The 14,367-nt window shown below is 43.6% G+C and overlaps 1 protein-coding gene across 2 annotated transcripts in view; it reads left to right on the top strand.

Annotated features, from left to right (window-relative positions):
* LOC129695710 (dual specificity protein phosphatase CDC14A-like) overlaps positions 1-14,367 on the top strand; it is a 114,196-nt gene continuing 99,829 nt past the window's right edge. The window contains exon 1 of one of the 2 annotated variants that reach the window (XR_008723216.1): positions 1-208. Coding sequence is in view for 1 of the 2 variants with exons in the window: in XM_055632901.1 (XP_055488876.1) it covers positions 91-208 (118 nt within the window). In the remaining variant the exon portion in view is untranslated. The remainder of the gene's footprint in view (positions 209-14,367) is intronic. The other variant, XM_055632901.1, reaches the window with a different exon arrangement.

Genomic DNA, 14,367 nt, shown 5'->3' on the forward strand with positions numbered 1-14,367 from the left:
TGCCGCCGCCGCCGCCGCCGCTGCTGCTGCCGCTCTGCATGGGCATCCACCACCGGTGGGTCGCCGGTGTGAAGCGGGAGAGCCCCGGCCATGAAGAGGAAAAACGAGAAGCGCAGAGGGTGCGTGTCGAAGCGGCGCTCGGTGAGGAAGAAGCCGGAGGAAGAGCAGCAGGCGGCGGCGGGCAGCGATGTTTACATCCGCCTGCAAGGTGAGGCGAGCAAGTGAGCTGGTCAAAGAGGAGGGGAGAGGGAGGGGGAGAGAGAGAGGGAGGGGGAGAGATAGAGGGAGGGAGGGAGAGGGAAGGGGAGAGGGGGAGGGGAGGGAGAGGGAGAGGGAGAGGGGGGAGAGATAGAGGGAGAGAGGGGAGGAGGGAGGGAGAGAGAGAGAGGGTGAGAGAGAGGGAGAGGTGAGAGGGAGATGAGAGAGAGAGTGGAGGGAGAAAGGTGGAGAGGGAGAGAGAGAGGGAGGGAGGGAGAGGGGGGAGAGAGAGGGAGAGGAGAGGGAGGGAAAGAGGGAGAGGGAGGGAGAGAAAGAGAGAGAGGGGGGAGAGGGGGGGGGGGGGGGAGGGAGGGGGGAGAGGGGGAGAGAGAGAGAGAGGGAGAGAGAGAGAGAGAGGAGAGAGAGAGAGAGAGAGAGAGAGAGAGAGAGAGAGAGAGAGAGAGAGAGGGAGAGAGAGAGAGAGAGAGAGAGAGGGAGAGGGAGAGAGAGAGAGAGAGAGAGAGAGAGAGAGAGAGAGAGAGAGAGAGAGAGAGAGAGAGAGAGAGAGAGAGAGAGAGAGAGGGAGGGAGGGATGGAGGGAGGGGAGCGCCGTCGCTTATTGTTGCCGGTGGGGCTGATGCAGGGACAGCTGCTAATGTGAGCCAGACTATAAACAAGTTCTGTGGAGAGACAACTGCTTCATCCATCTTTTATGCATATGTATATATATTGTTGCTTCTCCTCTCAACTATTATTAAAATATCAAGCAACGGTCACCGACTGGAAGGCAAAACAAATGTATTTTATTTCAAATATATAAATGCCCATCCGACTGTATTTCACAGCAGCCAGTCCAATGGGCCGTTACAGTAATCGAGCTGGATCACAACAAGGCAGTTGAAATTTGTAGCTGGGAGTCATTTATTTTGTTTATGTTGCCAAGGAAGCGATTATCTTCCTGAATAAAACTAATGAGACTTAAACGCCGGAAGAGTTGGTCCTGTAAGCACTCGGCGCTGTGTATTTTAAATCCGTGGCTAAAAATGGGGTTGTCTGTCTATTAACTGTCTGTTTAAATGAGGGACGTGTCCAGGGAGATCTTGCTACTGTAACCATTTTGCATGGACTGGATGTACATCTATCATGATGTTTGCTGTGAAAATCATCCGTTGCCTTCTTTGTGCGCAAACATTTCAACGAAGTTTTCTGCAGTCTTATTTAATGACGTTTTTCATGAGTAATGATTTCAGGTGCGAGGGAAATGTTGCATTTTTAAAGTTTGAGAACGAACGATGTTTAAACCTCTCCGAAAATAAGTCCAACAAAGTAATGATGCCAGTCGAGTAAGCTGATAAATAACTTCCGACACATCGTGTCTTCCATAAAGGTTAGGACAGTAAAACGGAGTGACCCCGATATAGTTACCCATTCAAATAATTGTATCATGGGAATGATTCGTTTGCTATCAGGACCACAAGATCGATAATCTAGATATCATCTGCTTTCCCAATTCTTTATTTTGTGAGGATAATTCTTCTTTGCTCAATGATGAATGGACGATTGGTACATCGGAAACTTCATCCCTGCATTTATCCTGTCAGGTCCTGGTAGAATTTTGTACGTTTGAATGCGATAATTTTTCATTCTTCTGAACTCGGGAGTATAGACCCATCCTGCACAATGTCTCTTATAAGGACAGGCCATTCATCCCACAGTCTTCCTTTGTCAAGGAGACAAAACCAGTCACAATATTCCAGGTACAGTTTCACCAGTGCTCTTTATAATTACTGTAAAATGTCTTTAGTCACACCCTTTTGCAACATGTGAAGTGCCTTCCTAATTGCATGTGGAACCTGAGTACCATCAGTCATTATATCACTGACAACCAATGTCTTTCAATCAATTACCATTTTAAAATATTCTGGTTTAAGATAGTCCTAGTATAGTCCTAAGTATAGAAGGGGTGATACTGGGTCTAATCTCTGGGAAAGTCACTGGCAAGAGAAGCAAATGAGGGAGAACATTTCAGAGATTGTGAGCATAACTTATAAATGATTAAGGAGAAGGACAAAGTTAGACGAGAAATTCAAGTCCAAAATTGAGGGAAGGCTACTTTCTATACGATAAAATAGAACAAAACAGTTTACTGGGAGCAGATACTTGCAGGTAAGTCTACAGCGACCAGTGGAAGACTTTCAAAAATGAAAGCGTGAGAGTTCAGGGCCAACATGCTCCCGTAATAGTGATGGGAAGGCTAACAAAGAATCATTAAGACAAGGGATATTGAGAACTGGATAAAGGAAGATGGAGGTGGCTAATTGCATTTTTACAGAATGGAAAAAGGGTGAGGCTCTACAGAATGTGCAGATTGCCACTTAAAATAGGGTAACATTAATGGCAAGTGAGTAAGTAATCAGGGAAAGAGTCGCTTGCAATTGGTACCAAAGTGATAATCTGTGTGTGGTGCCAGGGGAGGTAGGTAAGGTCTGAAATTAATATTTCAATTTTTTTCACTAAGTAGGACATTGCAGTTCTGGGAGGAAGATTGTGGAATACTTGAGCAAATTTCCACAGGAGGGGAGAAGGTATTAGATGTATTAGCGAGCTTTAGAGTGGTTACATTAAATCCCTTGGGCCCATTGTGATATATCCCAGGCTGTCATAAAAAGATTACTGGAGCTCTGAGAGATATTTTCTAATCTTCTCTGGCAACAGAAGTGCCAGATGATTGGAGGATAGCAAGTCTGGTACCTTTATTCCTGAAGAGCAGCAGGGATAACCAGGGCTAATTACGGGATATTGAGTCTCACATCAGTGGAAGGAAAAATATTGGAAAACAATTCTGCTGTACAGGATTAATCTACTCTTGGAAAATGCTATCAGTGATCGCATTGCTTAGCAATGGCAAATAATGGGATTTTTCAAAGGAGTGCCTAAGCATGTCAATGAGTGTAGTGCATTTAATGTTGTCTACATGTATTTAAGTAAAGTCTTTGAAAAGGTCTCACATGGGAGACTGAACAAAAGTTAAAACCCATAGGATACAGGCTAATTATGTAAATCTGAAATAGTTTTGGTGATAGGAAGCCGAGGTTGGAGGTTGTATATTTGATTGGTAGTCTGTGACCATTGGTGCACCACAGGGTTCAGTGCTGGGATCCAACATAGATGAATGATCTGGATGTGAATGAAGATGACCTGAATAGTAACTTTGCAAATTACAACAAAAATTGGTGCAAAGAGGGCAGTCTTTGCATACAGAATGGTATATATGAGGTGGCAGTCTAAAAAGGCTAGGGTATACACAGCTAAGTGATAGGGCCCAATAAGTGGTAATGAACAACATAATCTTGGTGTACATTTCCTAGGATGCCTAAAAGTACATTATTTATTGGAAATATGTGATTACATTGGAAATAGTATGGAGATAATTGGAGGAGATTCATTGTAGCTTTGAATTTAATAATTAAGATAAGAGTGGTACCAGATAGGATGGATGGATTTATTTTTCTTGGAGTAGAGAAGACTGAAGAGGGATCTCTGAGGTATTCAAAACTATGAGGGGCATAAATAAGTTAGATAGTCAAAAATGTTTCCCTTTGCAAGAGATTTAAAGGAGATTTGAAGGTTTTTTTTCACCCAGAGAATGATTTCAATCTGGAATGTTCTGCCTGATGTGATGGTGGAAATAGGCACTATCACAACATTTAAAGAGTAGTCAGATGAGCTCTTGAAGTGACATAGTAATTAAGGTCACAGGTTGAGTGCTGGAAATTGGAATTTGTATAGATAAGTACTGCTGGAGCTGCGGAGCTGCGGATCTGCGGACTCACCATCGTGGGGCAGGCCGGCCTCGGAGCGTGGGGAGCGGCGGTGACTCGCTGCTGCGACTCGACTCCTGGGGCTCGGAGGCTCCAGCAACGCAGCCGCAGGTCCGGTGGACTGGGACATCGGGAGCTCGCGGGTCTGGGAGGAGAGAGAGAGACCGCTTCCCGGAGCTCCCGCAACGCGACTTCTCCAGCCGGTGTCACGGGGTTGGAACAACCCGGACCGGGACAGTACATCACCCGGCGCGGCTTCATGGCCGTGGGACTCACCATCGCCCGTGGGGGCTCCAACCTTGGACTTTCAGACCGGGAGCGGGGCCGTAAATCGCCCCGCGCGGCCTAAAATGGCCGTGGGACTCATCATCGCCCGCCTGGGGCTTGGACATCGGGAGAAACACGGAGAACAGGGGAGAGAAAAGACTTGCCTTCCATCACAGTGGCTTCACTGTGATGGATGTTTGTGTGAATTTAATTATGTGTATGTCTGTAAGACAGTGTCTTTGTTTGTATGGCTGTGGAAACAACATTTCGTTTGAGTTTCACTGGGGCTCAAATGATAATAAATTTGTATTGTATTGTATTGTATTGTATTGATGACTAACGTGGACTTCCACAATACATGTCCCTGTGATTCTTTGATTCTGTTGGCTGCATTATACTATATTCCATCAGCCTCCACTTAGCCTGTCTAGCCTCCTGAAGCCTCCCTGCATCTATCTCACATACGGTCATCTAGCTTTGCGAAATCAGAAAACTCGGATATATTAGTTGGGAGGGGGTGACTAGTGGCAACTCCACCAGTCACAGCTACCCAACTGAAAGCTTTGCCGTGTACTGCTTCTAAAAGTCAGTCTATTACCCTTATTGCATGTGCTCTCATTTAATAGCCTTGTGGCTTGTTATCAAAGGACCTGACAATCCAAACGTACCATAATTTACAAGTGTTTCGCAGCTCTACCCATACCGATGTGGAATTGGTATGGGTAGAGCTGCGAAACACTAAGGGGCAGAAAACGCTGGTGTGTGTTGTGTACAGGCCACCTAACAGTAGTAGTGAAGTTGGAGATGGTATCAAACAGGAAATTAGAAATGCGTGCGACAAAGGCAAAACAGTTATAATGGGTGACTTCAATCTACATATAGATTGGGTGAATCAAATTGGCTGGGGTGCTGAGGAAGAGGATTTCTTGGAATGTATGCGGGATAGTTATCTAAATCAACATGTAGAGGAACCAACGAGAGAGCAGGCTATTTTAGACTGGGTATTGAGTAATGAGGAAGGGTTAGTTAGCAATCTTGTTGTACGTGCCCCCTTGGGCAAGAGTGACCATAATATGGTTGAGTTCTTCATTAGGATGGAGAGTGACATTGTTAATTCAGAAACAATGGTTCTGAACTTAAAGAAAGGTAACTTTGAGGGTATGAGACGTGAATTGGCCAAGATTGACTGGCAATTAATTCTAAAAGGGTTGACGGTGGATATGCAATGGAAGACATTTAAAGACTGCATGGATGAACTACAAAAATTGTTTATCCCAGTTTGGCAAAAGAATAAATCGGGGAAGGTAGTACATCCGTGGATAACAAGGGAAATCAGGGATAGTATCAAAGCGAAGGATGATGCATACAAATTAGCCAGAAAAAGCAGCATACCAGAGGACTGGGAGAAATTCGGAGACCAGCAGAGGAGGACAAAGGGCTTAATTAGGAAAGGAAAAATAGATTATGAAAGAAAACTGGCAGGGAACATAAAAACTGACTGCAAAAGTTTTTATAGATATGTGAAAAGAAAGAGATTAGTTAAAACAAATGTAGGTCCCTTGCAGTCAGAAACAGGTGAGTTGATCATGGGGAACAAGGATATGGCGGACCAATTGAATAACTACTTTGGTTCCGTCTTCACTAAGGAAGACATAAATAATTTTCCGGAAATAGCAGGGGACCGCGGGTCAAAGGAGTTGGAGGAATTGAGTGAAATCCAGGTTAGCCAGGAAGTGGTGTTGGGTAAATTGAATGGATTAAAGGCCGATAAATCCCCAGGGCCAGATAGGCTGCATCCCAGAGTACTTAAGGAAGTAGCTCCAGAAATAGTGGATGCATTAGTAATAATCTTTCAAAACTCTTTAGATTCTGGAGTAGTTCCTGAGGATTGGCGGGTAGCAAACGTAACCCCACTTTTTAAGAAGGGAGGGAGAGAGAAAACGGGGAATTACAGACCAGTTAGTCTAACATCGTTAGTGGGGAAACTGCTAGAGTCAGTTATTAAAGATGGGATAGCAGCACATTTTGAAAGTGGTGAAATCATTGGACAAAGTCAGCATGGATTTACGAAAGGTAAATCATGTCTGACGAATCTTATAGAATTTTTCGAGGATGTAACTAGGAGCGTGGATAGGGGAGAACCAGTGGATGTAAACGGGTCCTTTTCACAATGGCAGGCAATGACTAGTGGGGTACCGCAAGGCTCAGTGCTGGGACCCCAGCTATTTACAATATATATAAATGATCTGGATGAGGGAATTGAAGGCAATATCTCCAAGTTTGCGGATGACACTAAGCTGGGGGGCAGTGTTAGCTGTGAGGAGGATGCTAGGAGACTGCAAGGTGATGGATAGGCTGGGTGAGTGGGCAAATGTTTGGCAGATGCAGTATAATGTGGATAAGATGGCGGACTGCGGGGGTGATGCGCCGTTGTGTATGGCCGCCCCTCCTGCAGTCCGTCCTTTCTCCCTTTTTTATTTTTATTTTTAGTCCTGTCCGTGGGAAATTTTAATTGGAAGTCTTCTTTTATGAGGTGGGGGGGGGGAAGGGGGAAACTGTTTAAATCCCAGTCCTACCTGGTCGGAGAAGCGGTTTTCTTCCGAACCGCTTCTTCGTCCTCTCTGTGGTGCCTACCGTCGAGCTGGAGTATTGCTGTACAGCGGCGTTTCCTGCCGGGACTGCGGGTTATTTCGCCGGCGGTGCAGAGCTGGGACACCAGACTGACGCGGAGCGGGCGATGCCTGTACTTATGAAGGTCGCCTTGGTTTAGACTTGCTCCGGAGCACTGGGAAGATCGCTGAGCTGCGGCTGCAGAAATTTACCAGGCTTAAGGGGTTTCAACAGGCTAGGGCCTGGTGTCCGAGTTCGCCAGTGTTGGGTCCGGCCAGCGCGGCCTGAGAACTTTTGGACATTGCAGTCTTCAGGGAGGAGGCGAAGAACTTTTTTCAGTCCAGAGAGTGGTGAATCTCTAGAACTCTCGTTGCCCCAGAGGGTAGTTGATCCAGCTTTCGGGAGGGCCTATTTAACATCGAGTTGGCTGAGGAGGCCACATATAGACCCCGGGATCGGGTGGACTATGAGGGGGAGGAGAGCTGGGGATTTTTAGTGCCTTCCCTCACAGTGAATTCTGCTGTGGGGGAGGTTTCTTGTTGGGCCGAATGGTGTACTGTTCTGTGTCCTTTTTTCTATTTTTCTATCTTTTTTTGTTTTTAAAATTTATGACATTTGATCCATTTCAATTAATTTAATCAATCTCTGTAAAGCATTTGGTTCAATACTATATTCTGTTGAAAAGTATTAAATTCTCAATCCTTATTATTATTATTATTATGAATCAACAATGAATCAGGTTATCCATTTTGGTGGCAAAAAATGGGAAAGCAGATTATTAACTAAATGGTGGCCGATTGGGAAAGGGGGAGATGCAGCGAGACCTGGGTGTCATGGTACACCAGGCATTGAAGGTAGGCATGAAGGTGCAGCAGGCAGTAAAGAAAGCGAATGGTATGTTAGGTTTCATTGCAAAAGGATTTGAGTATAGGAGCAGGGAGGTTCTACTGCAGTTGTACAGGGTCTTGGTGAGACCACACCTGGAGTATTGCGTACAGTTTTGGTCTCCAAATCTGAGGAAGGACATTATTGCCATAGAGGGAGTGCAGAGAAGGTTCACCAGACTGATCCCTGGGATGTCAGGACTATCTTATGAAGAAAGACTGGATAGACTTGGTTTATACTCTCTAGAATTTAGGAGATTGAGAGGGGATCTTATAGAAACTTACAAAATTCTTAAGGGGTTGGACAGGCTAGATGCAGGAAGATTGTTCCCGATGTTGGGGAAGTCCAGGACAAGGTGTCACAGCTTAAGGATAAAGGGGAAATCCTTTAAAACCGAGATGAGAAGAACTTTTTTCACACAGAGAGTGGTGAATGTCTGGAACTCTCTGCCACAGAGGATAGTTGAGGCCAGTTCATTGGCTATATTTAAGAGGGAGTTAGATGTGGCCCTTGTGGCTGAGGGGATCAGGGGGTATGGAGAGAAAGGCAGGTATGGCCTGGGATATGAACTGAGTTGGATGATCAGCCATGATCATATTGAATGGCGGTGCAGGCTCCAGAGGGCCGAATGGCCTACTCAAGTACCTAATTTCAATGTGTCATTTGGACCTATAATTACAAAACGTAATGCCGTTTTTGCAGCCAGCCATTTACATAAAACTAGTCAAGATCAAGGATTATGATCATGATCTATATTCTTTAAACGTATTAAATTCTCAATCCTGATTGTTTTTCTGTTTTGAATCAACATTGAATCAATCATCACCATTAGAGGGTGCTGTATGCAGCCCGGAATTATTAACACGGGTGGCTGGCATGAATTACTTTAATGATGGCCAGAAACCTTATGCAGAACTCTAAAAGAGTAGAATTCTTTCTCATGCGCTTTTCTGCTTGAGCATGCTTCCTGTTTTTACCATGTGGATTATTTATTTTCTATTTAATTAAATTCACCCCAATATCGAATCAATTCATTATGTTGCTATATAGGTATTTGCATACAGGACAAATATAAACAAGGATATGGCACAAAATTTTCCAATCCATAAAAAATCTTCAGAACATGGTATCATGTGAGGTCTATTCTCATTCCCAGAAGCATGTATTTTTTCGAAATCTTTATCTCAAAGTCTCATCAGAGAGTACGCTCCCAGGGGTATGTGTTGTAACAGCTCATGTCATTGCCCATTCCTAGAATGAATGAATGAAGACTTTATTGTCATTCAGATATACACCTAGACACAGTGCACCTTGAACAAAATTTTGTTGCATTTGACTCTCCAAAATCAGGTAATAGTAAAAAGTGCTAGGTGCGTCCATAAAAATGCCTCATGTGCATGGTTCTGTAAAATAAATATATATAAAAAGTTTTTAAAAAGTGTCGATATTTAAGAAGTTCTAGCCTCGGTTTTGTTGATTGTTCGGTAATCTTATGGCCTGGGGGATGAAGCTGTTGCAGAACCTGGTTGTCCCGCTCTTCATGCTGCGGTACCTCCTCCCAGAGTTAAGCAGTATGAACAGTCCAAATTGTGGGTGTGTGGGGGCGCTGGTAATGCCCTTAGCTCTAATCAGACAGCGCTTGTACCCCATGTCCATGATGGAAGGAAGAGAAGTCCCAATGATTTTTTTCGCTGTCCTCACCACTCTCTGAAGGCACTTCCAGTCCGCAGCTGTACAGCTGCCGCACCACGTAGAGATGCAGCTGGTCATGACCGACTCAATTGTGCTTCTGTAGAAAGTGGCGATGATGGGCGAAAAGTGGCGAAATGATACAATGTAATCAGTATTTTTTTGCTTTTCCCAAGTAGCAACTAATTCCATTGTAAACCACCTATAACATTGAAAGATGCTTCCACGGGCTTCCCCTCTGATCTCTAGGTTCTGAGATGGCTAAGTTGTGGGAACAACATACTCTGCCAGAGGTGGGACAGGTGGTGCTTGAGAAGGCATTCATGGCGACTGGATGGTTGTCTTCTTTCTGCTGGTTGCACTTAGCCTCCTGGTGTTAATGTCGGAGAAACTCTGGAGCCTTCCTGGATGCTTCTCTGCTAGTTGAAAGATCACGGGTCAGAGATTCCCATGAGCGACGAGATTTCTGAAATGGGTTTTTTTCTCTCCTGGAAATTACTTGCCACATTCTAGGTGAGAATAGTGTAGACACGGGAGACTTCAGATGCTGAAATATTGAGCAAAAAAAACAGACAGCTGGAGGAACTCAGCAGTTCAGGCAGTATCTGCAGAAGAAAATGAACAGACAAGATTTCGGGTCATGCCTGCTCGATTTATCTGAAGGAGAGTCCTAACCCGAAACGTTGTCTGGCCATTTCACTCCACCGTACTCCCTAAACGGCTGAGTTCCTCCAGCATTCTGTCTTTTGCTCAGAGTAACGTACATTTTAGGAGTCTAGCATCAGGTATGCAGAAGCGTTCCCCTCCCATTACCTAGTAACCCTAGTTGTGAGTGCGATCAGACCTTCAGTGCTTGGCCAAGGAGAGGAGGTTATTAGTGGAGCTCACATATTGCCAGTGGATTTGGGGAATTCAGCAAAGGCAGTAGCAATAATAGCTCTCCAGTACTTAAAGTGACTGCTGTGCATGGACCATGCCTCTGCACATATGATACTGAGCACCAAGCCATTACTGCTTCTTTCACCAAACAGTATTACCATTGTTACTTTCTGATTAAATTGAATGGCCTTTACATTTTACATTCAACAAGTGGGTTGGGACTGCTGCTCAATAGATCTTGAGGTTAGTTTTTTGGACTCCAAACACTTTTCCTCCCAGTTGCTTGAAACTGCTGGATCATTAAAGCCTGTGTTGAATTTTATTATCGACATCTGCCCTTGTGGCTCCTGAGTATGGGTCTTGATTATCAGGGGTTAATAATATGTGTGGGGGCAGTTTGGCAAAGGGACCTTTCCTTTGATTAGTTTAGTGTAAGAACCATCCAAGTCAATTAGAAAATAAGCACATGAGAACAATTTGCTGAAAGAATCAGCAATGGTTTAGGACCCAGTATCACATGTGCATTTATGCAAGTGTTGTCAGCATATTGTAATTTGACAGATAAAGTTGTGATCATGGATCTGGAATGGAGATGCAAACATTATACAGTTTTCTACTGAACCTTTGGATTAACTCCACTCATGGGGAGATTGAGAAAAGGTGACGTATTGCAGCGAAAATGATGGAGACAAGCTTTGGTCCAATGGCACAGCCTTACTTGACCCCAGGCAGCACTGTGAATGGATTATATCATTGGTGTATGGGTGAGAGTCCAAAGTTCAAAGTTCAAAGTAAACTTTATTGTCAATTCAATTATGCAACAGTAGTTACACAGAGGATTGAAATTACGTTTCCCCATACTCCAAATGTGCAAGTAATATTAAAAACACAGACAGACAACATACCAATAAAAATAGACAATAGACATTACATTATTTAAAATATTAAAATATTCAGTGTGCCAAAATGTAGCAAAAACTTTGAGGTATTTTAAAAAGGGTGCAACAATGTCGTGGCTTGCATGCGATTGTGGAGGAGACAAAGAATAGTGATGATTTGTTTAGGACAGACCTGTTAGAGAAGGATCTTCCATTATTCCTCAATTTATAAAATTAAAGCTTTTTATGAGGTATTCAGAGATCTGCTAACTACATTTTTCTTGGACTTGCTGTACAGTGAAAACCCTATTCAATCTACATTTACAATTCAGGAAGGAGCCTTTTGGCCACTGGGAGGAAGTGATTGAGGATAATTGCTGTGATGACATTCCCTGTGCCAGACATCATAAGGATCCTACTGTAATTACTGACATTGGACCTTGAAAATGGCCATGATTATAAAGTTATGTTGATTCAGCTGGTTTTATCCAACCCATTATGTCTCCTCAGAGCAGCAATGTCAATGTTGAAACATCTTTGAGGTTCTGGGCTATGATAGTGGGACAATGTTCAGCTCTGTCATTGTTGGGTCTGTCCACGAGGGTCCTGATATTCATAGTTCAAGCAAGGCATATAGGTTCCACAAACCACATCAAGCCTTGTAAATAAATTCTAAAACAATAATGTGGGTTTAAGGCCACCTTAAATAAGGTGAGAGGCTGAAGGGTTTAGAGAGGAAATTTGAGAGCTGAAACAGAGTACACCCTGGCAAAGCATTTAGAATCAGAAGCAGAGGAACAGTGGGGAGCTATGGGGTTGGAGGAGATAATAGTGATGGGGAACGGTGGGAAGGGGATTTGAAAATAAAAATGTTAAACATAACAAAGAGTCATAAGAGACTGCGGATGCTGGGAAAACAACGTGTTGGCAGATCAACATCTGTGGTGGGAATGGATGGATGATGTTTTGGGCTGGGACCCTTCAGACTGATGGATGGGGCTGTGGGGGGTGGAAAAGAGAGGTGGGGTGGGGTAAAGCCTGGTAAGTGATTAATGGATTCAGGTTAGGTGGTGGTGGTGGGGGGGGGGGGGGGGGGTTAATTAGTAGATGGATGGAGATAGTGACTTATGCCTCTGTCCCACTCAGGAAACCTGAATGGAAACCTCTGGAGACTTTGCGCCCCACCCAAGGTTTCCGTGCGGTTCCCGGAGGTTTTTGTCAGTCTCCCTACCTGCTTCCACTGCAACCTCCGGCAAACACCTGCAACCTCCGGGATCCACACGGAAACCTTGGGTGGGGTGCAAAGTTTCCAGAGGTTTCCGTTCAGGTTTCCTAAGTGGGACAGGGGCATAAGGCTAGATGTGAAAAGGAGACAAATGGGTGACTAGAACTAGGTATATTAGGATCTGTGGCAGTAAAAAATTATATGAGTTCAAGTTTTTTTTGTTTATATTGTGAAAGAAATACACAAAATACTTGAGCAGCATCTCTGCAGAGAAAGAATGGGTGACATTTCGGGTCAGGACCCTTCTTCAGTCTGAGTTACTCCAGCATTTTGCGTCTATCTTCGGTGTAAACCAGCATCCGCAGTTCCTTCCTACACTTATGAAAGAAAGGCTGGTTGAACATATGAGTGGTGGAGTCTCAAACAATGATTGAGGGTGGCATCAGCAAATGAGCTGTAATGGAGATGGAGATACATAGATATATTTACGAAAGCAGATGTAGTTGGTCATAGTCAAGTAGTGGGTGTATGTCAGGAAGTTCTCAGTAAAATAGGAATGTTGGAGGCAGTCAATTATATTATGTCAACATTGCTGGAGAAATAACTATTGATGACTTAATTTTTCAAATTGAGATATTTAAATATTTCTGATGTAGACTCATCCACCAATCTCTTGGCCAAAACATAATTTGCAAGCTATATTTTAAGAAATTATTAAGCTTGAAGATTTTTGAAATTTTGCATCTTGCAAATAGAAAATCAAATAAGGGTCTTGACTCGAAACGTCACCCATTCCTTCGCTCCAGAGATGCTGCCCGTCCCTCTGAGTTACTCCAGCATTTTGTGATCTACCTTAAATCAAATAAGGTAATGGTGTATTTATTTATATCTTAAGTTGATTAAAGTTCAATTGATTCACATCTGCGGATAATAACCATTCTGTGTCTGATTGTTCTGCTAATGCATGAGAACTCTTTTTGCTATTAACTCCCTGTGATTGTTCATTTTGATCATCTCATCAAAGGGAGTGGCCCAGATAACACACTTTCAACTACAGACATTGGATGTCATTTGTCAAGAAGAGAATGTTGTGATTACTTTAATTCCCAGATTACAGTGATGGCAATAATGTGAAAATAAAGAATTTCTGCGATTTAGAGTCGATTCCTTTCTTCAGTGAGAAAGTAGTATAAGTATTAGGTGAGGGAGAGAATGTGTGCATTTGAAGGGGCAAGATTTGTGTTTAGAGTGTAGTAAGTACTTATTGCCGAATATTTCTAATCAGGAATTACACCTTATGTGGATGTTGGCACCCAATGTTGTGAAAACAATTTGCAGGATACCCACATTTCTGCTAAGTAATTTAGGATCATAATATAATTTTGTACTAATTGACTCTATACTTAATTTTAATGGTTAAATTCTTTCAATAATAATCCCACATTGAATATCACATTCTTGGATGTGCTCTCACTTTAAGAGCTAACCCAATAAGAAAATATTCTGTGCATGATCATCTTGGAGCTTGTTCAATTATATACTTTAAGTGTGATTTTTCTGGCAGCATTGGCAGTAAGAGAAAAATTAATGTTCAATTTGAAAAATAGAAAGCAATTTAGTTTTAGGTGGCAGAGGAGGAGGAGCCATCTTGGGGAACGGCTGCTAACCAGCAGCCGTCCGTTTAATTCACTTTTTTTGTAGTTCTAGTGAGTCCTGTGTTTTGTTTGTAGGAGAAATAGACTTTTTAATGTGGGGGGAAGGGGGAAACTATCTTTCTAGGTCCCTACCTGGTCAGTGAGGCAGCTTTTTCTCCGGGCTGCCCCGTCGACCCGTCCTCGTGGCCTACCAGCGGGCGTGTAGCGCCGTTTCCTGGCGGGGACCGCCCAGCAGCTCGGCTTCGGTGGCGGCACAGCGC

Source organism: Leucoraja erinacea, chromosome 3, assembly GCF_028641065.1.
Source record: "Leucoraja erinacea ecotype New England chromosome 3, Leri_hhj_1, whole genome shotgun sequence".
Lineage (NCBI taxonomy): Eukaryota > Metazoa > Chordata > Chondrichthyes > Rajiformes > Rajidae > Leucoraja > Leucoraja erinaceus.